A 25,689-nucleotide genomic window follows, 5' to 3' on the forward strand; every position below is an offset into this window, starting at 1 on the left:
ATAAAGCGAAATGACCATGAAAAAACAAGACAAATAACAGTTCACAATGAACTACACAGCAAAACAAAGATTTAACAAGGCAAATCTCCCAGTTCCTGCTCAATTTGTGCATACACCATGTTTTTCTGCTATTAAAATTGTGTCTGGTGATAAGGAATCGGGTTTAGCTAGCTATGAAGCTAGGTCAATCCAATCCACCATTTTCTACATAAGGAATTGCCTGTATCCTCCATTTCTAAAAATATTTTTAAGTCTTCTTTGCAAATTGGAGTTATCTTTGTCCACAATGGTAGATGGATTAAAAACAATCAATGCTTTATTTTTTTATATTTAATTGATAAATTAAAGCAATCTTTACCATTTAGTGCTTACAAGCACTTTGATAACAGTTCTAGGGTTATGCCCCTTTAAAAATGATCACCTTGCTGATTTGTTTTGTTTCCGTTCTCTTACTTAAGTTTGTCTAACTCTCAACTAAATGTAATGAAAAGTATATATTATGCTTTTAACCACAAAACTCAGTCTAAGTTCAATTTTTGGAAGCGTCACTTTTACAGTTTTTGAGTTATGTCCCTTTATAGTATTATATGCTAGCGGGAGCATCATGACATCTGTGTCCCTATGGACACATTCCACATCTTTTTATACACATATATCATTAACCGAGCAATAACATTTGATATATACAACACCGTTCATATATTTAATGACAGCTTCAGTTTATAAATACTTAAACCATATGGTTATTTATCGAGACCGTGTATACCTCTACAGTTGTCACTTTTGGATCTGTTATGTTGTTAGGTTTCTTTTTCGGTGAAGTTTATATAAATAAACAAATGTTTAAGTTTGCAAACTAAATTAACAAAGTATATAATTTTATTCATATTGCATTTAGTATTTACTGTTATGATTACATATTTGTAAATTATAAATATAAAATGTTTATGTTTTCATAGTTTTGTAAGTGTTGTAATTTCAAAGTGGACACGGTCGAACTTTTCTTGACAAATGGAAGAATCAGTATCAATTTTTCAAATTGAGCTCGACTATCTGGCAAATTAAACCAATTATCTGCAATAAACAACATAATATTTATTTTTACCAAGAAACACAAGATTTCTAATCAAAGTTCAGGAATTATTTGGTTTTAAGTACAGCTCTTTGTAAGAACCAGGCAGAGTGCGATACATGATGGTTTCAGATTTTGTCTATAATTGGCCTAGTAGTAGCAATAAATGAATCCTGCTCAAAAAATAATTTTGAGTGGGAAAATATGAGTGGTTGCCATGGTAACGGCCACTCTATTTTTTGGTTGTTAAGCGTGGTAAAATCTGTCAAAAAACAGCTAAATCACCACAATTCAGAGCCTGATTATGAATAGAACCATGCATTTTTCATTAATTTCATATGTAACATTGATAGAACATCGTTTAAACTTCATTTTAGTGAAGATTGCATGTCAACCAAATTTGTAAATTTTTTGAAAAATTTTGTGAAAAAATGCATATTTTCAACTTTTCTGAAATTGGGATTTTTGCTGAATTATCAAATTTTCTCTGGTGTTTTTCAGAAAAGTGCAAATGTGTACATAATAGTTAGCACTGTAGTTATGAAGTTTGGATACTTCTTTATCAAATTAAATAGTGAAATGCGTGGGATTTTTTTTAGTTTTGTCACCATAGCAACCGATTTTTTCCTTGGAAACAGAGATTTTATTTACAGAATATTGTAGTTTGAGAGCTTAAATGTCCTGAATTGTTTTATAACCGATAAGAAAAATACATAAAAGCTAACGCAAACTTTAAATTACAATCGTCAAGTGTTGTTGACTTCAATTGTTACCACGGAAACACATATTATCCATAGCAACATCCACTCTGAAATTGGATAAATAGAAATTTATGTAAAAAAATACATAAATAGAGGGTGTTTATTTTCAAATTGGAATATGACTGCATGCTTTGCTTCACTAACAGTCCTTCCTGTTCTTTTCATAAGGCTCAACAAATGTAATATATAATGTAATATTGGGGTTGGAAGGTTAGAAAAAAGGGAGGGTAGGTTTTTTTTTAAAAAATATCATACATGTAGATTCTTGCAAAGATTATGTTTGGTCGGAGAGCCTGATTATAAATAGAATCATTTTTTTTCAGAAATTTCATATATAAGATTGATAATCTATTACTTGGTTTTAGCTTTAAATCTTAGTTTAGGTACTTTGTAGTTCGCTTGTCATTTTGGGGGATTTTTGTCAGATTTTTCAGAAACCTCAGGTTTTATTCATTTGAATGCCTTAAAAATAAATGGCATTGACCCCCATTTATCTTTTTATAAATCTTTTACATGTATAATGATAAGCCATCTGTAAAAGTCTTATAAAATTTAAATTATTCCTTGATAGTTTTTGAGAATGTAAACTTATCAATGATAAAGCTATGAAAAGTCAAGAGAGAATGTTTTCCCGCCAAAATTTCAATGGCTAATATCTCGAAAACAAGCACATTGATCTGTATATTTGTTTACTATTTTGATTCCTTTATTAATCCGCTATCGATATTCACTTATATTTAAATTGAAAGATCCAAAATTATGTCATACAATTGTGAAACTCCAAGTCAAATTATCTCTCTGCTTTAAAATGAATTTTTAATAAGGAAACATTTTTTTTTAAATCGCAGAATATGATCAAGATTCTTTGATAGAAATTAAGTCATTGAATTTTCATTTCAATATAATAAAGTATTCTTTTTAAGATGCTTGGGTAGCAATTTGAATAGATAGAACATGATTTTATTAATAAAAACATCTTCATTCTATATATTTATTGCAAAACTACTTTACACAGTTCTCAAACGAGAGCTTACTTTGGAAGTATATTTATATTCGGTTATAGTTATATTAGCAGGGTTGATTTTTGTTCTTCCGTATAACCTCAATTTACTCAATTTTCTTTATAGTATATATACTAGTAGTAACAAGGATATCGTTTCTGGGGGCCTTTATAGTTTCTTGTTCAGTGTAAGCTAATGCTCCGTGTTGAAGACCGTACTTTGGCCTATGATGGTTTACTTTTAGGAATAGTGACTTAGATAGAGAGTTTTCTTATTGGCATTCATACCACATTTTCTTATATAATTCTGCTCATTATTGAAGTCAATGATATATGATCTAATTATTCAAGGATTTTACTTTGCAATCTATTAATAACTACTGTTTCCTTTGAATCTTAAATAAGAAATAAGCTAAAACAAAGGTTTGCGTTATTTCGCAAAGGTTTGCGTTGTAACGCAAACATTGGAAGAAAAAATTTAAAAAAATATTTGGCGCTAATACGCTTCCGTAGATTTTAAGAAAGGTAGTGCATATATTACTTAAGAATCGGTGCTCACCCATAACATTAAGAATTGAAAAATGCCAGACACTCGTAATGTACAGCTGATAGAGTTGAGGATGAGCGTCATTTTTCAATCGAATGCTTACTTCATAATGATTTGAGGGAGGAACTCTTTCAGCACATTTCTAGCACATCTCGATGTTAACACAAAAAAACTTTACTATTATGGGGGATACTGACGATTGTATTGTTAAACAATAGTTCTTTTGAATAATGTATTGCATGTCTTGATACTGACTGTTATTTGATATATATAGTTGTTTTTTTTTCTATTTTGTTTTGGCTCCGATTGTGACTGAGGCTTATGGTGCTATGAAGGTTTATATTATATCATATTATTATTGTTGTAAAGTCTTTATATTGATCCAATCATTATACCGCCGCTTAAAAAAGTGGGGTATACTGGTTTACCTCTGTTTGTCCGTCCTTCCAACCGTTCATCCGTCAGTCTGTCCGTCAGTTCATCCCTCCGGCCCATGAATATTTTCGTTGCATTTTTTTCATGAACTTTATTATAAGGATTTCTAAAAGGTTTATTGAAGTCGGCTGTATCTTGTGATAAGTTTTCAGATTCATTACTCAACCACTTCCTGTTTACCGAAAACTTTTCACATGACTGCCAAGTTAAAAAAATATTTTTCGGAGGGACTACAATACAATGATTTCTGAAATTTGGTTTCAGGGTTTATATTAGTCAGCTATACTGCGTGATGATTTTTCAGATTCACAACTTAACAACGAAATATTTGGGCGGGTACATTGTATCATCAGTAGTTCGCACCACCACTGGTTGTTTTAAATATGCTCTTTATAGACCCTTTAATTTGGAAAAATGAAATATTCTGTTCTGTTTTATTCTATATACAGATTTCGAATTGAGTATATAGAAAGTATTCGAACTACCTAAGCCTTATGTTATATATACAGAGTTAATTCTTTAAAAACATGTTACTTTATCGTATATCTAAACGTAATAGTACAGACAGACAATTTTCTGTTATCCTGTTACCCTTATGCTTAGTGTTGGACTAATGGGTTGTTGGAGTATTGGGTTGTCGGAGCAATTGATTGTCGGACTATTGGGTTGTTGGACTAATGGGTTGTCGGACCAATGGGCTGTTGGACCAATGGGCTGTCGGACCAATGGGCTGTCGGACCAATGGGTTGTCGGACTAATGGGTTGTCAGACTACATGTAATGGGCTGTCGGAATAATGGCGTGTAACCCTCTCATTAACAATTATACCACATCTTCTTTTTTAAATTAACAGGAAAGATAAAAAAAATCTACATGAAAGTCGAAAAATATAATATTGTATGTATAACAAAAAGAGGGCTCCAAAAAGGTTCTCAGTCCTAAGATCAAATGGTCACTTTTCGAAATTTATTTAGTTAACCAGGCCATATTAGGCAAATTATACAGTTAACACTTACAGTGACACCAACAAAATTCAAACTTGATCGCTTTGTGTATACATGTTTCATAAGATTTGATTGAGGCAAACTAAAATTATAAAATGGAAACCAACTTTGTGACGACTAATGTACTGACAAACATGGGTTAAAGCTACTACAACCCCCCCCTTCCCCCTCCAAAACAAAAAAAAATTGCGGCACGGTCATAAAAGTGTTTATTTCAGTTTTTGCCCGGCCTTGTACCTTGAATCGATCAAATGTGTGCACAAAGAGTGGGACATTGGAAATTTATTCTTTTATTTCACAGGGGACACTAAAGTCTTGTATTCATGAATGTTTACAACTTGTTGGGATTAAAAAGCATTGATAATTACAAAGAAAAATAAGATTGGTATGTACTGCGCTGTTTCTAGTGTTGCAGTTTATTGAATGTGTGGAATTTGTCTTCAAATTATTACTGTTTTTAATCTTGTATTTATGCAGACATTCTCAGCTTAGTGGTTTCATTCCAAAACTCGGGATTAATGCAGTCTTTTGTAAAGGTTACAGAGACAGATACAGAAAATAAGGGCGTAATTCATGTAAAGGTTAAAAAAAACGTTGAGAATAGCAAAACAATTTTTTCGAAGATTTATCCTAAAATATGATACCTCAATTTACAGGTCTCTTAAAGGAGAGGAGGGGGATTTCAGAAGGATTAGAAGTGTGCTTCAGCTGAATCCCCCTCCCCAACACACACACCCACACACACATAACAAGATATTATGATATTGGAATCATGAACTTAAAAAATGTGAGATATATGTAGAACGACGCATAGTAAGAATTCTAATACAACAACGTTTGTAATGTTCATTTTGATTGGATAACGTCACTTTCTTACATGGCATCAATTGACAATTGATGCTATGGGACGTACGCGCAAGCGCAGACGGCATATGACAGATTTTAAATACATGTTTTAACGTTATTTTCTGTCAGTTTCATTAGAATGGAGATAACAATATTGTATTTTAAGCTCCGACGGCATCAATTGGGGATTTGATGGTCACAAATACCCGTTTACTGTCTCCGCTAACGCGTCGCCAGTAAACTTAATTTGCGACCATCAAATCCCCAATTGATGCCATCGGAGCTTAAAATACAATACAGTTATCTCCTAAATGATTCATTATTGATACAATTATATTGCTTGATAATTTTGATTTCATAGTTTTGCCGGTAATAGCATAATTATTTTACTGGGATTAGCACAATTCTAACTTAGCAGATGTATTATATTTGTCTATCTCGGAGATCCTGAATTCCAATTGCGGGATAGTAGTACAACAAAGCAGTTATTAATGATATGTTAATGGCTACATGTATATATTAAGAGGATTCCATTATACTGGACTTCCGATACTAGCTATCACCCATTGACTATTATTATTTTTTAAATCACCACCAACTTAAAACATGTTCAATTTGCCTGTCCGTCTATCCGCCCGTCCACAACACTTCAGTTTCAGTTTAGAAATGCTTTGACCAAATTATTAGTTAATATTATGTTACGGGTGAATTTTGTGATTTATGCTGGTGGAATAACATCTCGGACGGATGTGTGCCATAAGAAATTAAGAATTGTCTTACAATTGTTAGTGCCATATCTATCTTGCCTTTCCATAAGCCAGGTTGGCACGGCTATTGCAATCCCATGAAGTTCATCATCTGTTAACCTTAAACCAGATGCTCCGCAGGGCGCAGCTTTATACGACCACAGAGTTCGAACCCTGAACAGTTGGGGCAAGTATGGACACAACATTCAAGCTTGATACAGCTCTGAATTTGGATTGCGATTAAATAGTTGACACAACATAGTTTTCTGACACAGAATGAATGTAGTCTAAGAACTTAAACTTAAAAACTTAGACATTGGAGATTTACCTATTATGGTCCAATATCTGAATATCCAAAATCTAAATACATGGTTAAATTCAGCATATCGAAGAACCCCAAGAATTCATTTTTTGTTAAAATCAAACTAAAAAGTTTAATTTTGGACCCTTTGGACCTTAATGTAAAACAATTAAAAAACTGGACCAAAAATTTACATTTACATTAAGATTCGGCATATCAAAGAACCCCAATTATTCAATTTTTGATGAAATCAAACAAAGTTTAATTTTAACCCTTTGGGTCCCTAATTACTAAACTGTTGGGACCAAAACTCCCAAAATCAATCCCAACCTTCCTTTTATGGTAATAAACCTTGTATTTAAATTTCATAGATTTCTATTTACTTATACTAAATTTATGGTGCGAAAACCAAGAAAAATGCTTAATTGGGCCCCTTTTTGGCCCCTAATTCCTAAACTGTTGGGACCAAAACTCCCAAAATCAATCCAAACTTTCTTTTGTGTTCATAAACCTTGTGTTTGAATTTCATAGATTTCTTTTAACTTGTACTAAAATTATTGTGTGAAAACCACGAAAAATGCCTAAATGAGCCCTTTTTTGGCCCCTAATTCCTAACCTGTTGGGACCAAAACTCTCAAAATCAATCCCAATCTTCCTTTTGTGGTAATTAACCTTGTGTTTAAATTTAATAGATTTCTATTAACTTAAACTAAAGTTAAAGTGCAAAAACCAATGTGTCTTCGGACGACGTAACGCAATTCTCTTTTTCTCAAGTATCTACTTGTATGCAACATTTTAAAAAATCAACATACCCCTCCCCCTTTTTCCAAGCCCCCCAACCCCAATGTTTCGTTACATATTAAATTTATTGAACCATCTGAAGAAAAAAATTAGACAAGACTGTGAGTGAAGAATGAAGGAAGTCATATTCCAATTTGAAAATTAACACCCTTTACTTATGTATTTTTTACATAAATTTCTATTAATGCAGTTTTTTAATGGATGTTGCTATGGGTAATATGTCTTTCCGTGGTAACAACTGAAGTCAGCAACACTTGACGATAGTAATTTAAAGTTTGCGTAAGCTTTATGTATTTTCTTATCGGTTATAAAACAATTCAGGACATTTAAGCTCTTAAACTGCAATATTCTGCAAATGAAAACTCCGTTTCCAAGGAAAAAATCGGTTGCTATGGTGACAAAACTAAAAAAAATCCCACGCATTTTTCTATTAAATTTAGTAAAGTAGTATCCAAACTTCATAACTACAGTGCTAACTATTCTGTACACATTTGCACTTTTCTGAAAAACACCAGAGAATATTTGATAATTTCGCAAAAATCCCAATTTCAGAAAAGTTGAAAATATGCATTTTTTCGCAAAATTTTTCAAACAATTTACAAATTTGGTTGACATGCAATCTTCACTAAAATGAAGCTTAAACCATGTTCTATCAATGTAACATATGAGAATTAATGAAACATGCATGGTTCTATTCATAATCAGGCTCTGAAATGTGGTGATTTAGCTGATTTTTGAAAGATTTTACTACGCTTAACAACCAAAAAATTGTGGCAACCACTCATATTTTCCCACTCAAAATTATTTTTTGAGCAGGATTCATTTATTGCTTCTACTAGGCCAATTATAGATAAAATCTGAAACCCCCCATGTATCACATGTATATGGCACTCTGCCTGGTTCTTATAAAGAGCTGTACTTAACTGATATATCTTAGATATCGTCATTCAGGAACATTAGCGAAGAGCTCTTTTTACTTGTCTGTGGAAAGACGTACTGTGTACTGTATTTGTTCTGATTATCATTTTTTCTTCTTCCGCCAAACCCTTTTCCTGCGATATTAGGTCATTTCGCAGGATGTTGCTATTTTGGATATTATATCAAACTGTTTTTCTTGTTACTGTATCTCCTCCGTAACAACAACGATAACGACAAAGTTCTTTTTCATATAATTTTAAAATATGCTTGTTGGTTATATTTCATGCATATTTAGAGCAAATATAAAGAATGCAAGTATTAAATGTTGTTAAGTTTAGTTCATTGTTTACAAAATAAATTATTCTTTTGCACTGATATACTGCAGTGATGACACTTTATCGTAATAATGTATCAGGGATTCAGGGTATTGCAGGTACGGCTTCCTGTAAAAGTGGTTTCAGGGCTCATAGACAGAAGTACTGTTTCATTTTTACAACAAAACAAAAGGACGGTTTCTGTATTTTCATATTTATTTCTAATGATAACGGTGGACACGATAAGCGAGACAATCACATGCACATTTAACATGAGATCTGTACTACTAAAGAAAGACACTGATTTCATTGAACTCCTCTGAAACCATACAAAGTCAAAATAATTGTTATATATGACGTAAAAATGTAGTGTTTTGAACTTCCTAAATTCGTCTTTTTTTCAAATCAAAAGAGAGCTCTTTTCTGTAGATCTCAATGTTGTGTTAATATGTCATGATATCTATACAACTAAAGGAAGAGACCAATGTCATTGAGCCGCAAATCCTCTGAAACCATACAAAGTTGGAAATATTTACAATATGACATATAAATCATGTAGTGTTTTGTACCTCCTAAATTTGGGGTCAACATGGGTTTGATTCCCAATTACCTCCCCCACACTATTTTTTTCACTGGTGAAGCATAAAGTATCCATTTTTCACTTATCTTGTTACCTGGTACTCGTCCGTCTCTCAATTCCCTCCAACCTAACTCTCACTCATTCACAGGCTCCGATAACAGAATCGTGTCAGCCCCAGTGGCGGATCCTTAATTATTTTATTTTTTTGGGGGGGGGGATCCGGGAATTGGGAACCCCTTTTCTGAACAATCAATGCATGTGAATGGGACATATGATTGGAACCGGCATCTTCTAGTAAGGTTAAAAGAAAACTGAACTTTATGCTAAATACTTGGAAATTCCCCCTTTGGTATGAACTGATATAAAGAACACTAAATGATCCAAACGTACAATCTTAGTTTATAAAAATTGGGAGGGATCTTACATCAATAGATTTAAACTATAATTTTGTTCTTGGAAAATTTATTATTCAAAACCACATATATATGAATACAAATTTTCCAAGTATGTGTATACACAATTGACGCTTTTCTTCAAACACTTCTTCATTAAAGAAGGGGGTAAACCCCCCTCTCAAGAACGGCTCTAGTCCAAAAACTCTAAAATATAGGTTCAAATGTTCGAAACTGAAGATGTTTTCTTCTTGAAAGAGTTAAACCGTTGTATGAATGAGCCATATATTACATTCTATATTATTTACACCTCCCGAGAGTTTATTGTTACAACTGATAGATAAAATAATTTTACTTTCTTAAACATCAAATTCTTTCATTGTACTAAATAATTTTAAAGCACCAGCAACATGAATAATATCAAATTACCAGTTTTAGGAAACAATCATGGTAGATTAAAGATTAATAGATTTGAGTTAAATACCAGACAATCAATAGCTATTAACAATGAAGCTTTACACGGTCTATAAGTTTGCACAATGCACGAAAGTGAAGCAAAGTTTACAGTTTGTTTAGATTATTGTTAAACTTGAAATTAAAGTTCAATAATTTAAAGGTGTACAATACAAGTATACAGGCATACTAATTCACAAATAAACCCACTTTTTGGTCTTTCAAACATGGCGTAGATATTATCAGGAATATATTCAGTGAAAAAGTTTAACTATGCAATTGTACACAGCCATCGTAACTTGTGTGGTTTTCATTTCACTGGTTGGTAACGGTAAGACATTTTTTTTTATCGTAACTTGTGTGGTTTTCATTTCACTGGTTGGTAACGGTAAGACATTTTTTATAGTAACTTGTGTGGTTTTCATTTCACTGGTTGGTAACGGTTAAGGTTAGAAACTTTTTAATTGTACGCTTGTTTACTTTTCTCTCAGCACAGACTTTTTACTGATACTGCCCTCTTAACGCAATCTTTGTACTGATACTGTTCTCTAAGCAGTCTTTGAACTGTCACTTTTGTCTTAGCACAATCTTAGTAGTGATACGGTTCTCTTAGAGCAGTTTGATATGATCATATTGCCTTAGCACAGTCTGTGTACTGGTATTGTTCTCTTAGCAATCTTTTAACTGTCACTTTTCTCTTAGCACAATATTAGTAGTGATCGATACTGTTCTCTTAGAGCAGTTTTGTACTGACCCGGTTCTCTTAGCACAGTTTTGCACTTACGTTGTTCTCTTAGCACAATTTTTATAGCAATACTGTTACCTAATTAGAGCAGTTTTGTACTGACCCAGTTCTTCAAGCACAGTTTTGTACATACATTGTTCTCTTAGCACAATCTTAATAGTGATACTGTTACCTAATTAGAGCAGTTTTGTACTGACCCGGTTCTTTAAGCACAGTTTTGTACATACATTGTTCTCTTAGCACAATCTTAATAGTGATACTGTTACCTAATTAGAGCAGTTTTGTACTGACCCGGTTCTTTAAGCACAGTTTTGTACATACATTGTTCTCTTAGCACAATCTTAATAGTGATACTGTTCCCTAATTAGAGCAGTTTTGTACTGACCCAGTTCTTTAAGCACAGTTTTGTACATACATTGTTCTCTTAGCATAATCTTAATAGTGATACTGTTCCCTAATTAGAGCAGTTTTGTACTGACCCAGTTCTTTAAGCACAGTTTTGTACATACATTGTTCTCTTAGTACAATCTTAATAGTGATACTGTTCCCTAATTAGAGCAGTTTTGTACTGACCCAGTTTTTTAAGCACAGTTTTGTACATACCTTGTTCTATTAGCACAATTTTTATAGTGATACTGTTCCCTTAGAGCAGTTTTGTACTGATACTGTTCTCTTTGCACTAGATAAGATTCTAATTATTTTGAATAGCTAAACAAACTAAATATATCTAGTCGTAATTTTTGGGACCCTTTATAGCTTGTTGTTCGGTGTGAGCCAAGTCTCCGTGTTGAAGGCCGTGCCTTGACCTATACTGGTTTACTTTAATAAATTTGTTATTTGGATGGAGAGTTGTCTCATAGGCACTCACACCACATCTTCCTATATCTATTGACTATCAAATTGAGTATTGGAGAAACGCAAAAAGAAAAAAAAAGAAAAAGGAAAGAAAATATTACCATAATATTGTGTGACTTGTTCTTTTTCGATATTTTGAAAGATATGAACTTTACCGAAGTACCAAGAATAAATATTTATATATATTGAAATTGCTGTATATTTCCTTCGTCTTGACTACCAATCGATCAAGATGATAACTGTATCATATCTTAAATATTTTTATCTTTTCTTTTAAAACTTTTTAGTTGTTATTGCCTTGTTTGAATGGTAGTGTCATACTTGCTGAGTTCTTATTTTTTCATATATTTCAGCGTCCGCTATCGATTGTTGGGTATGTTCAAGCGCTGATGCTGGTTGTGGAGAAAGTATAAATGAAGAAACATTACAAGATAATCTGAAGACAGCTTCTGGGTGTATGGGATGTAGTAAAACGTTTAAATCTTTAGGAACAAGTAAGTATTTTCTCTAGACGGAATACCCGGTATAAATTTGTATTATTCTGAATTCCGGTACTTTGTATATGTGTGGTAAATTATTTAAAGCCTTAGAAATAGGCCAGTATATTCTCTAAACTGATTATACATTTTGTTTTTGTAAATGAATAAAGTTTAAATCTTTAGAAACAGTTAAGTATAATTGTGGTCTAGTTCGATGACATACTGTCAAATTGTCTTTTTTTTTTTTTTTTTAGCTCAGATCAGCCATATGTGGATTCAATTTGAACTTGCACATCACATGCTTTTGGTTTTGGTTTTAGTGGGTTTTCCGTGTTTTCCCTTAGTTTTGGAAAGGATTGAAACTAGTAAAAATATGTTGTATCATTTTAGACAAAAATGAACAAATTTTACTAGTAAGGATACGAAGAAACAGTAATTTTTACGAATTAAGGAAGATGGAAAATATGCTTTCGAACTGTCCTCATATGTATAGATCTGTTTAAATTAATAAACGATGAACCTATAATTGATTAAAACTAAAATGAACTCTTTTTTATTTCTTTTTTTTTAGTATGGTCGGAAGTTCAGAGGATGTGTCTGACAACAGCTACTGACACGTGTGACAATAAACTAGGTTACGGAGAATGCACATGTTCTACAACGTTCTGTAATGGAGAAAATAAACTGTCAATCAAACCATTACTTGTGCTGATGATTTCTGTCTTTTGTATGATGTTCTACTTGTAAATAGGAAAATGTAAACCAGAGACTTATGTCACCTAGAATGAATAGAGTTATCTTTCTTTGTACTGATTATTTGTATAAATTTGTATTGCAGGGTTATTTCTTATATTACACAAAAAAAAACGTATCCATTGACCCTGAGGTGATTATTTTAATATACGACAAACACAACCTGGTTACAAAATAATTCTTTTTATTATTTGTGTTCGATTCGTGCTACTTAGTTAACTTTGTCTGGATTTTGTAAATCTAATAGATAAAACATTCTAATATTGTACCTTGTTCTTTTTTTTAACACTTGGACATCCTGACACCTCGTCTCAATTTAATCTCATTCAAATTTGGCCTCTGTTTGGTTTCCTATCTAAAGCTAATTAATACTTGTTATCGCATATTTGCTTCTGAAAAAAACCCCACCCCAAAATATGCAACTTGTTTATGGTATTTTATACATATCAAAATGCAACCACTAAGCTTCCATTGTTGTCACATAATACTTATTTTTCTTACAAAATATGGGAAAAAGGCATCTTCTCAAAGCAACATGTTATAACTTTCAATTACATTTGTTTCCTCCTCTTATAAATTTGTCCTATTTTCTTTAAGAATCGAAGAAAAAAAAATAGTTTTCGTAAAACAATTCCTTGGTTATTAATACAATTATAATGTACATATATTTTTCTGAATGAATTTATTAATCGAAATTATTACAGATAAAAACTATAAAGCAAACATTTCCGTTAAACAAACCTGTGAAATACCTCCAGACATACCTTGTAATATTACACGATTACATGCACATAACGACCAACAATAATTATTGTGTCATGTAATGATCTGCAATGTTTGGACCTCTCATGTCTTCGAATGTATATGAATAAATGGTGTATATAAATGAATGAATGAATGAATGAATATTTTAATATAAAAGTGCAACCTGAATAATAACTAGGCAAACAATAACATTCATACATACAAATTACAAGTATTTTTCTGCAGCCAAATAGGCTTATGATGCACTGTACATTGTGTATCATTATTGAAAATAAAAATAATAAAATAAAGTTTATATACATGTAATTTATAAAATTTTAGAATCATACAAATTCCGATAGGACTGGAATAGTTTTTTAATATGTGACTAGCACAAGAAACTAATTTAAATGCATAAAGATTTTTATTTTTTTATTTTCCCGTAAGTGAAGTTCTCAAGAAAAGTAGCGATCATCAATATCATTATTATTCAATTGTTTAGACTTTAGAGTCTTCCAAAACAATGTAACTCTGATAGTAGGGAATTCTTTCATACTTTTAATTCGGAAAGCTATAATAACTCTACTTAACAAACACACGGCTATAAATATATCAATCATTAAGAAAAAGTGCATGTTTAGAACACATCTAAGGACAAAATCTATGATGGCCCGAGGACAACACATCTACAACTTCATTATAACTATCACCCATAGACCATACAACATTTGATCGCCTTCCGTAATCAATCATCTACTCTAGGAAGTCAAAATAGGATTTCCAATATCGTGCCATGTAATTTAACTCTATTGCTGAGGATTTAGTTGTTTTTGACTTGTTTACTTCTTAAAAGTTTTCTAATTTTGGTTTTGTTAGTTATTTTTCCTTATTCTATCCGATTGAGCCATGGAGAAGAGCGTTTGATTTTATTATCACTAATAAATTAGGTAGGTAACTTATATAGATTTGTACATTTTATAGAGTTTGTTCACATGGTCAGGTTTTTTTCATAACTATTGCATACCTCTTTTTCATTAATTTTTCCTGTATCAGGAATTCTAAGAAAATATTTTAAATGATTTTAACTATGATTTTTTTTCGACAAACTGATTTGCAGACTACATTACGTGATATTTTTTATAAATTAACAGAAGTATAAATTTTTCGAAATATTGAGGATTTTATCAACCCAGGCATAGACTACCTTTGCCGTATTTGGCACAACTTTTTGGAATTTAAGCTTCTCAATGCTCTTCAATTTTGTACTTGATTGGCTTTATAACTATTTTGATCGGAGCGTCACTGGCGAGTCTTATAAAGACAAAACGCGCATCTGGTGTATTTAATTATAAGCCTGGTACCTTTGATAACTATTACAACAACAACAACAAAAACTAACAAAAAGATATCTTATTCGAGTCTCACCTCTTTAAAACATTCGATATACAGAAGTATGTGAATATTTCTCTGGACCTGCGAAAACGAAACTTGAATATTTGATTAGTGAATTGTATATGCTTTCTGCTGTCAGTGAATAATCGTATATAACTCCTCTATGATTTGACATTTAAATAAGATGATTGCTTTTGTAGAAAATGAATCTTTTGTTGGTGTTATCATTTTCCCTGTGCATTGTATATTGTCATTCTGAAGTCCATCTCGACGAATTAAAGCCCAAAGAACTTGTATGTAAGTATATACATTGTATACGTTTCTTTTTGCATAATTCAAATGTGAATGGATTTTGGACAACTTAAAATAATAATTATTAGGGTCCGTTTCATAGTTCAACAATATAAAAATACCACGAGTGTTAAATAATCAAAGACATTAGGTTCTCTGTCATATCGCATAGAGACGTTTGGTATATAAATACAATTGATAACGATGGACTTGTGTCCAATATAAGATATATTTTTTGAAAATAATTAACGAAAATGAACTTTTGCAAAGCTGAATATCAGTCCAATTTGATATTAAGTTTGAATTTTTTGCCTAAATTTAAATTAAGTTCAGTAAAAACTATATACTGAAAATATATAATTTCAGTATTGAATGTGGCAGTGAAAGCGAGGCTACTCGAGAAACTAACTGAAGAAACTGACAAGATCCAATTAGAAAGGAACGAGTTGGTCAACCGTCATAAGGCATGTCTATTAAATGTTTCGTCTACGGCCAAGGCTTGCAAACAATGTGTGGTCAAGAAATGTGAAAACAGGTAAAACTTGTACCATTTAAGTAACAACTGTATATTCAAAATAATTAACGAGTTAATGAGTATGAAATTTCTGTTTTTTTTGTCTCACTTCAATTGTGTTGTGTTCTCACTTAGAAACGATCCGATGCTTTGCGAACGTTTCCTCAAATAAGGATGCCGATGAAATTTAAATGAACTAAACTCGCGCGATTGTATTGTTACCTGTTGTGGCATAGTTCTATCACATGGAAAATCTATACCATCGCAATATATTGTAACAAAGCATTTATCCCATGCATCTATACTATCAAAATATATATTGTAACAAAGCATTTATCCCATGAAAAATTTATACCATCGAAATTTATTGTAACAAAGCATCTACATGTATCACAGTGGCATGAACAATCTTTACCATCGAAATATATTGTAACAAATTAATTAGTCAAACACAATATATCAGTTGCCAAAGATCAAAGAACAATGTCTTAAAAATATTGTGTACGTGTTTGATATATTATAGAGGAAAGCAATGCCAACTGTCATCAGAAGATTTACAAAATATCAAAGACGAATTTGATAAAAAAGAAATACCTGGAGTAGATTTTTTAAGCACCCCAACTGTTGTTCAAGAGGAAATACGAGAAATTAAAGAAACTGCAGAACAAAATATAATGAAAGATGTTCCAGCAGAATTAAAACCTAAAGGGGAGGAAATAATCGAAAAAATGAAAAAAGGAATGAAGGTATTCCAAAAAAATCTAGGTCAAGCTGTGAATAAATTACCAGAATTATTACCGAAAATAGAACAGAACTTAGCATCTATCAATACAAAGATTGATATAAATGCTGTAGAAGACATGGCAGATCAAGCCGCAGGTCAGATTTCAGAAACAATGAGTGACCCAGCATTTAATGGAATACGAGCTCATGTTGTTCACAGTAATAAAATGCTGAAGAAAAATTTACCATCTATCATGAAGGCAATGGGCAATACGTTATCAAGGTTAAAGTCAGCTGTTGGCAGATTTGTTGGAGTTGTAAGGGTGCAAGCAGGAACCGCTTGGAAACAAGGTATAAAACCTATTCAAAATTTCAAGCATTGTTTAAACTTGACAAAATTCCTTTATTTTTTAATCATAAGTATAATTTTTCCTTATATTCAATCGTTTAATGCAAGCTACAAGTCTAAACTAATAATGGGTTGGGTTTAAATTTGTACCGATTGATAAATAAAAATTTCTTTTTGATACCAAACTATTTCAATTATACTTTTTTAGTAGTGTATAAGTAGTAACGATGACACAACGTAGATATCAAGGAAAGATAATTATTGATACTGGAGGCAATATCATACAAAGTATCATTCCAAGTTCAATGAACAAACAAAACGGTACAGCCGACCCAATTTCATCTAAAAAAAAATATAAAGCAATATCGTATAGCGCTAGCAAAAATATAGAAAAGTAATCTTATCGTAAGTTTGTTTACAACTTAAATACTAGTATTATTTTTAGTAAGTCTTATTCTAGCTATATGACAAATTGTTTTCATTTTCTTCCCTTAGCTGCCACAGACTTGCCAAATCAAACCATCATGGACACAAATAATCAAATTCCCAGTGCTGATATGGATATGATACCTCAACCATTCAACTTAAACCAACAACAAGCTGTGAATGATGGACAATCAATGTGGACTTCTGGACAACAGAATCAACTATCAAACAATGTACAGTTTCCACAACAACAAAATGGACAATTTCAGGAACCACAAGGCTTTCCCGACATGCAGCCTGGAATGGCACAAGGAATGACAAACTGGCGGAAGAGGAGACAGGCCGATGTACCATGTGAACATATAAAAGCTAAATCATACGAGGCATGCCATTCTTACCATTTTTACTGTCCGTCTTGTATGAACGAAAGGACTATCTTAGAACATGGTAGGTTTAAAGAGTTTAGTTATTAAAGCATTATATAATTGTTAAAAGAAATTACCAAACATTGTAAACTAGAGCAAACTGCTCCAACCCATACAACACAAAAGTTCAAAATACAGACATATAAATTATTTGAAGATCTTTTCTCAAACTATGTGGTGAATTTTTACCAGTATGATGACGTATTTTTTTTATTTTACCGGGTATTTGTTCTACATAAACTTGTAAGAAAAATCTGTAATATGCTGTGCTAATTATTTACCTAAATTTCTACATATATGAAGATAAGGTATGAGAGCCAATAAGACAACTCTCCATCCAAGTCACAACATAAAAGTAAACAATTATAGGTCAAAGTACGGTCTAATACACGGATTCTTGGCTCACACCGAACAGCAAGCTATAAAAGGCTCCAAAAATGACTAGTGTAAAACCATTAAAACAGGAAAACCAACAGTCTAATCTATATTAAAAAACTAGAAACACTTATGAACCCCATCAACAAATAACAACTATTGAACATCAGATTTCTGACTTAGAACAGGTGTAAACAATTGTAAAACAATTGTAAGACAGTCATATGTTCAGTTAAAGCTAGATAGGAGTAAGTATTCATTAGTAAAAAGGAAAGACAGAAACTTCAATCATTTAATGTAATTTCAGATTGTGGTCGAGGAGCACTTGTTGCCATGGTAGCCATAAAGGAGTTAGATCTACAAACAGGAAGTGATGTGATAAAATACAGACAGTATATGGACCACGAATATGTGATTAAGAAGGTACATTATATCGTTTTGGTTGGACCATTTAGTGTCTCATTTATATCTATTTTAACTTTTTTTAACCTTGTTATGGACCAAAGTACTTTAATTTACCTATAAAGACATGTATTATTCTCAGCCTACTTACAAATTGGGAATATAACGCCGCATTTTCGTTGCTTCCACACTTCATTGTTCATAATTATTATTATCTCCTTTGGTAACTTTCACTGTAATCTACAGTTTGGCATAAGGCATTTAGATCAAAACATACTGTTGCAGTTTTGAGATTTGTTCCATAGGATTTACACATGTTTGAGTTCAGTTATGGCCCAATTATGATTATACCATATACTGTTCATATTCTTGTCATGGGCTCTTTGATGATTTAAATGTGATAATTAGGGATTTTTTAAACATATAGATAATATTCAACAAAATGGTAATATTGAAGGGATGTTTAGATTTTCAAAATCTCGAATTAAGAACTGCATTCTAAACTATTTACTCTAACCACTATACTAACTACGATTGTTTTTAATTTCAGGTTCACTATGACAAGAAAAGTCTGAACCCAGAAAATGGGATGTACTCAAGAGCTTATATTACAGTTCAAATAGGTGAAGAAAACAAGATATTCGGGACCTCCATGCTTCCTGATATTCGGGACATAAAACATTCTGGATTTATACTAGGTGATGAACTCTGGGACATTTTGCAGAGTGATGAAGACTCTGCGTCTGTTCATATTAAACAAACTCCAGAATTTCATAATGTTAAATCAGAATTTCTGAAAAGTGAAAATACTAGTTCTTCTGCTGTAGTATATGGGGCAGTTTGGGGTGTCGTCATTATGGTCATGTATATGGGAATAGTTGCTATATCTGTCATGGTATGACCTCTATATTTTTAGGGTGTCATATTAATACCCTTAATTTGAAATGACTATCTGGCGGTAACACTTTATAGTATTCCGCTAAACAATTCCTTAACATATTGTGTTTGTAAGTGCTGTAGTTTACCAATGTATTATGTTGATATCAGTTAAGGATTTTGAAATTGGGTGACACATTGATTAATTAAACTTTTTAGAAAAAGATTGTTGTAGAACATTTTGTAACACGGTTAAAGCATACCAATAATATAAACATCACAAAGTTCAATATTAGTACAGTTCTGAATATCTTTTTAAAAAGTTTATTTCATCAGAACAAAGATCATCTGTCCCATAAGTGTGTGTTATATGATACATGGTAATTATTCTTTAAACTTTAAAGATTATCTAAAACATGTGTTTTTCCATTGAGAACGGACTGCTTATATCATTGATATAGCAATGTCATTGATTATACATTTTTTGGATGTATTTATAGGAATGCTTGCATTATGCAAAGCCTCATTTATGTTTTCATATTAAAAAAAATAAGTAGAGTTAATCTTTGATAACTACCATTTAATCCATATTTGTTCTTTCTTAAAAAAAACACCAATTGTTTGTAATAAATAGCTCAATATGTTTAGAAACATATTTATATTAATGTACATTTAAAACTGTAATTTTTCGTTTTTGTAAAATCTTTTAAATGATATCACTCTCCTACGTATTCATCAAAGATATTCCAGACTTTTATTTTGGAAATGTCTGACTTTTTCAACTTCAGCATTGACTTTCAAATTGGATTTGTTTTTCATTTGAGAGTCCTCTATGAAGAAAGATATAGAAAAGAATAAAATTGTTAGAGTGTAAATGTTATTTTCATTGTAATTCTGGTAAAAATTTTAGATTCTGTTTTGGTCAGTAATTATACGGTAACAAGATTACTGCTCGTCTACTACGATGTAATTAACTCTGCTTATAGCCATAAAAATATCTGCTAGAGTTTGTGAAATAATTTATATTTATATTTATTTTTGTTTAAATGTAAGAAATAGTGATGCTTTTAGAGCAAAGAAGTAAATTATTATTAATACAGCATTTTTCATGGATTTAAACTACGTTATTGTCATTACTGACTCAAAATCGACAGCTTTACTTGGCAAATTTACTTATTACAAGAAAGAAGCATCATTAACTTGAGATGTTCTTGGTATGTCTCTGATTATATGTATAATTTGAAAACATGATACATGTGAAGTTTATACTGTTTCTGTATATTACGAATAAAATTCTCTAACAAATTCTGTATGATTTTGAAATCCAAATAAAATGTTGATTTTGAAGTTTTGGAGTTGTTTCTTTGACTTTAAACAAACCTCAATTTCACCTGCCTTTGTGACGACAGTTGACATTTATTGTTTTAAGCATATGTCTAACACAATTTAATATTAATGCTTAAGAAAGAAAAATCTGCAATATGACAACAAAACAGTATACATTATTACTGGACCTTTTGAATACCAAATGTAGTTCCGTACACCACAAACCTTGTGTAGGATTTCGTGTTTCATCTAAGCATTTAAATTTTGTGGGAAAGTGGAAACTTGACCGATAGAGCCGCGTTTAGTAGTCAACACTTTTTGTGCTGACATGAATTGTCATTGATATGGTTATATTTATAAATTTACTGTTAACAAGTTTTTGAATTTTTGAAAAACTAAGGCTTTTCTATCTCAGGCATAGATTACCTTAGCTGTATTAGGCAAAACTTTTAGGAATTTTGGTCCTCAATGCTCTTCAACTTCGTACTTTATTTGGCCTTTTTAACTTCTTGGATTCGAGCGTCACTGATGAGTCTTTAATGTAGACGAAACGCGCGTCTGGCGTATATACTAAATTTAGTCCTGGTATCTATGATGAGTTTATTTACAACCACTGGGTCGATGCCACTGCTGTTGGACATTTATTTCCGCGAGGGTATCACAAGCCCAGAAGTCAGCACTTTTTGTGCTGACATGAATTGTCATTGATATGGTTATATTTATTAATAAACTGTTTACAAGTTTTTGAATTTTTGAAAAACTAAGGATTTTCTATACATCAGGCATAGATTACCTTAGCTGTATTAGTCAAACTTTTTAGGCATTTTGGTCCTTAATGCTCTTCAACTTCGTACTTTATTCGGACTTTTTTTTTTTTTTTTTTTTTTTTTTTTTTTTTAACTTTTTTGGATTCGAGCGTCACTGATAAGTCTTTTGTAGACGAAACGCGCGTCTGGCGTATATCCTAAATTTAGTTCTGGTATCTATGATGAACGTTTGGTATCTAGTCATAAGATCTCAAGAAACGCTGTGTCTACCAAATGAAAAGAGAATGTAAATATCAAATCCCTGCCACTCCTGAAATTCGTTTGGACGTTTCATTTACACTTACATTATTCTGATCTACAGTAAGAATTAATAAAATTGTGATTATGAACTTTACAAATCGTTTCAGGTGTACGAACTTACAGGTTACTTAATATATATTATGTTATTGACATATGTTGCAGTACACCTACATGATTAAAGATAGAAACCGTTGGGAGTTTTATGAACGTGTACTAAGTATTTTGCATTAAGTTTTTTGACATACTTAAGTCATATCTTGTATTTTTTGGTATATGATTTGATAACATTCCTTAAACTTTTTAAATTTGTAAGTCCTAGTGCAAGTTATTTTAATTATTCTGTCTAGTTGATTTTTTTACTGTAATAATTATCATTTAATTCATCCCAAAAATACAAAATCAGATCTACAAAATTGTGTTTTCACGGAAGATTTTTTTTGTATTTGCGTTTTCCTTTTCAATAAATACTCGTGTTCTCAATCTTTAGTTTAACTATGTTGTGTTTTTTTTACAGTTTTTTATATTGTGGTCTTTTTCTTTACTTGTTCAGTCAAGTTATTTAGGACTTACAAAACTGAATGTCCCTTAGGTACCGTATAGCGGGTTATTTTTGCGGGTGTAAAATTTCGCGATTTTCATTGAACAAGGTATACGAAATATTTTGGCGGTTATTATTTTGGCGGATTAAAAACTTTAATTCATACCTTTGTTAGTACACCTTTAATTTGGCGGAATTTATTTTGGCGATTTTGTTCTATCCGCGAAAATAAGCGAAAATTTGCACCCCGCGAAAATAACCCGCTATACGGTATTTACCGCCTTTCCTTTCCAACTCCTTCGTGGACATATCAACCAAGTTAACGTTTGCTACTCTCTTATGTTATTTATGGTTGCAAAACATTTTAAATTCATGGCTTTCGAATAACGTCTGAGCTTTCTTGATAAACGTAAATCCAGAGAGAAAAAATTACTATGAACGCATATGTTTCTTTTTATATATTTATACATCTTTGGTTGTAATTTAAATTTATTTCACTGATTCGATGGCATTTCTGGCTGGTAATTTGTCCATCGAGGATATCAAGCGTCAAGTAGTCAATTTTGCTGTTTGATAATGACCTTTTCATTTTTAATGCTATTTGGGGTTTGGTATTTTTTGTTGTTTTACTTTGTATTAGAATGTTTCATTATGTTCCAAAATGAAAATAATAAGACTATACAACATTGCTAATAAAACAGCTATCCGCGAAGGATTAAAGGGGTAGTAAATAGTTATCCAGAACTATACGACCTGCCACAATGAGTAAAAACATGCAGCATTGTAAGTTAATATAAGAGGCCGCCACTGGAAACAACATGAAATAATAGATTGATTTTTCGCTATTTACTTTAAAGAAAATAGGTGAAAAACACTTGGTTTGTGAATTCCCAGATTCATGGTAAAAATGACTCCCACGGGCGTCTTTGGTGTTGTACGATATCGTCTATCCCTTTTGGGTATAAGGCTTTAGTTTAAAATTATAATTAGTTTTTCAACGAAGCAACTTATGTGGTACTGTTATACCTTTGTCCCAGGTTAGGGGAGAGTTGCGGCCCCGTTTACATCTTAACCCCGCCACATTCTGTTTGCATGTGCCTGACCCAAGTCAGGAACCTGTAATTCAGTGGTTGTCGTTTGTTTATGTGTTACATATTTGTTTTTCGTTCATTTTTTTACATAAATAAGTCAGTCAGTTATTTCGTTTTAATTGTTTTACATTGTCATTTCGGGACCTTTTATAGCTGACTATGCGATATCGGCTATGCTCATTGTTGAAGGCCATATGGTGACCTATAGTCGTTAATTTATGTGTCATTGGTTTCTTGTGGAGAGTTGTCTCATTGGCAATCATACCACATGTTTTTTTTTATATTTACTTATCAAAATGTCAGATGACAATGTTAATCGCTGATCTGTTAAAACAGATTAATTTTTTTAGAGCGAAAATTATCCACAACTATTTAGTTTAAGAATTAACTGATGCAAATAAATAGTTTATAGTGAAATGAAAAAGAAGGAACCCAATTCTGGAGGTTTGATGTCACAGATTCGTTCGCATTGATCGAAGTGAAGTGAAATTTTCATATTATTGAAAGAAAACGTTAAACTGGAATGTCATTATTTTAGCCATTCAAAACTTTCTTAAATCTTTGTTTAATGGGAGCTGTAATACGTATAGCTTTTCTTGTTATTTTGATTTACTATGTAAGCAGTTTACCAAGTAAGTATTGATACCAAATCAAAAGATGTCGTATTAAAAAGTGATTTAGTATTACTGTTAATAAGATAATAGTAATGAATTTTAATTGTAAAATTTTGCAAATGTACGTGTTCAAGTTTCAAATCACATTAAAAAGTCAATTCATGAACTGGAAATAGCTAATTAGTTTGACTTTGTTGTAAGTTATACATTCAGACATGAAACTGCATTTGTTTTTTGACGGGAATACTAGTAAAAACAGATATCACGAAAATACTTAACTCCGAGGAAAATTCCAAACGGCAAGGCCGCAATTTTACAAGCAAAAGATTGTTTTACAGAAAATATATTATTCTCATAAAAATAATACTCGTTGTTATTTCATTATTTAAAAAAATATTTGCAATCATTAATTAATCGTTAATTATAAGCCTCGACACACACATTTTAGAACATATCATTGTTGATTTGCATAAGCGGTTTGCTCTATGTTTGAATTATATATATTGTTGTGAGATAATTCCTAAGTAAATTAATGAATAATTGAGTTGGAAAATACAATTTCTGTTTTTTTTTGATTTTTTAATTCATATTATAAACTTATATGATGATTCGGCGAAAGATACCTAAGGAACATTGAAACGCATAAGTCGAAAATAAACTACATGGCAATGGCTAAATAAGAAAAAATAAACTTAAAATATCAGTTTATAAAACACAACATAGAAACATAATGACTAAGCAACACGAATCCAAATAAAATCGGAGTGATCTCAGCTGGTCCTGAAGGATAAGCAGATCATGTTCCACGTGTGGTACTAGTAGTTTTCCTTATGCAAGTAAAAACTCGATAGGCCTCATTCGGGGAAAAGGAGGGTGGGATTGTGGTAACGAAGATTAAATTTGCAGTATTACTATATTTTTCGAACATCATGTGTTCGATATTCAGTAGGCATAATTTGATATGTACTCAATGAAATCTTTGTTGTTTTTATATGGTTCTATGTCAATTCATGATTTCAGTTTATAAGAAAAGGATATCAAGAGAATTGAAAGAAACTCACATCCTACTTCAGCAGTTTTTGGTTCACAGACTTTGTCCCTCGGGGCAGTCTCCCCTACTTGGAAATATATGTTTAGAAGATAACAATTCAGATGAAATTGATTCAGGTAAGACAAATCATGTGCTGTAATCGAATTCAAGAGATTTTTTTATAAAGCTCACTTATCATTTAAACAATCTCCATAATAGTTTGAACGTTAGATAGTATAATACAGAATGATTGTCCTGAAAAGTATTTGAACTTGAATTATAGCTTTTATGAAAAATGCTCATTTATACATATCATTTTATTTGATTCGAATTGCTTACACGATATTGTTTGTCCTTTGATTATGTTTGTTTGTATAAATACAGCTTCCTCTTCATTTTTATATAATAAACTCATTATAGATACCAGGACTAAATGTTGTATATACGCCAGACGCGCGTTTCGTCTACAAAAGACTTATCAGTGACGCTCGAATCCAAACTAGTT

The 25,689-nt window shown here is 31.7% G+C and overlaps 2 protein-coding genes across 2 annotated transcripts; both read left to right on the plus strand.

Annotated features, from left to right (window-relative positions):
• The first annotated feature begins 10,293 nt into the window (after positions 1 to 10,293).
• Positions 10,294 to 13,267, plus strand: LOC139512826 (uncharacterized). The gene is made up of 3 exons (XM_071300755.1): positions 10,294 to 10,500; positions 12,123 to 12,263; positions 12,820 to 13,267. Exons 1-3 carry the CDS (start codon positions 10,443 to 10,445, stop codon positions 12,993 to 12,995), a joined length of 375 nt encoding a protein of 124 aa, XP_071156856.1. The 5' UTR covers positions 10,294 to 10,442; the 3' UTR covers positions 12,996 to 13,267.
• Positions 13,268 to 14,175: 908 nt separating this feature from the next.
• On the plus strand, positions 14,176 to 20,124 carry LOC139512827 (uncharacterized). The gene is made up of 7 exons (XM_071300756.1): positions 14,176 to 14,692; positions 15,338 to 15,434; positions 15,795 to 15,963; positions 16,466 to 17,016; positions 17,510 to 17,887; positions 18,548 to 18,663; positions 19,193 to 20,124. The coding sequence occupies exons 2-7, from the start codon at positions 15,341 to 15,343 to the stop codon at positions 19,541 to 19,543; spliced, it is 1,659 nt and encodes a 552-aa protein (XP_071156857.1). The 5' UTR covers positions 14,176 to 14,692; positions 15,338 to 15,340; the 3' UTR covers positions 19,544 to 20,124.
• Positions 20,125 to 25,689: the final 5,565 nt, after the last annotated feature.

This window comes from Mytilus edulis, chromosome 2, assembly GCF_963676685.1.
Source record: "Mytilus edulis chromosome 2, xbMytEdul2.2, whole genome shotgun sequence".
Classification (NCBI taxonomy): domain Eukaryota; kingdom Metazoa; phylum Mollusca; class Bivalvia; order Mytilida; family Mytilidae; genus Mytilus; species Mytilus edulis.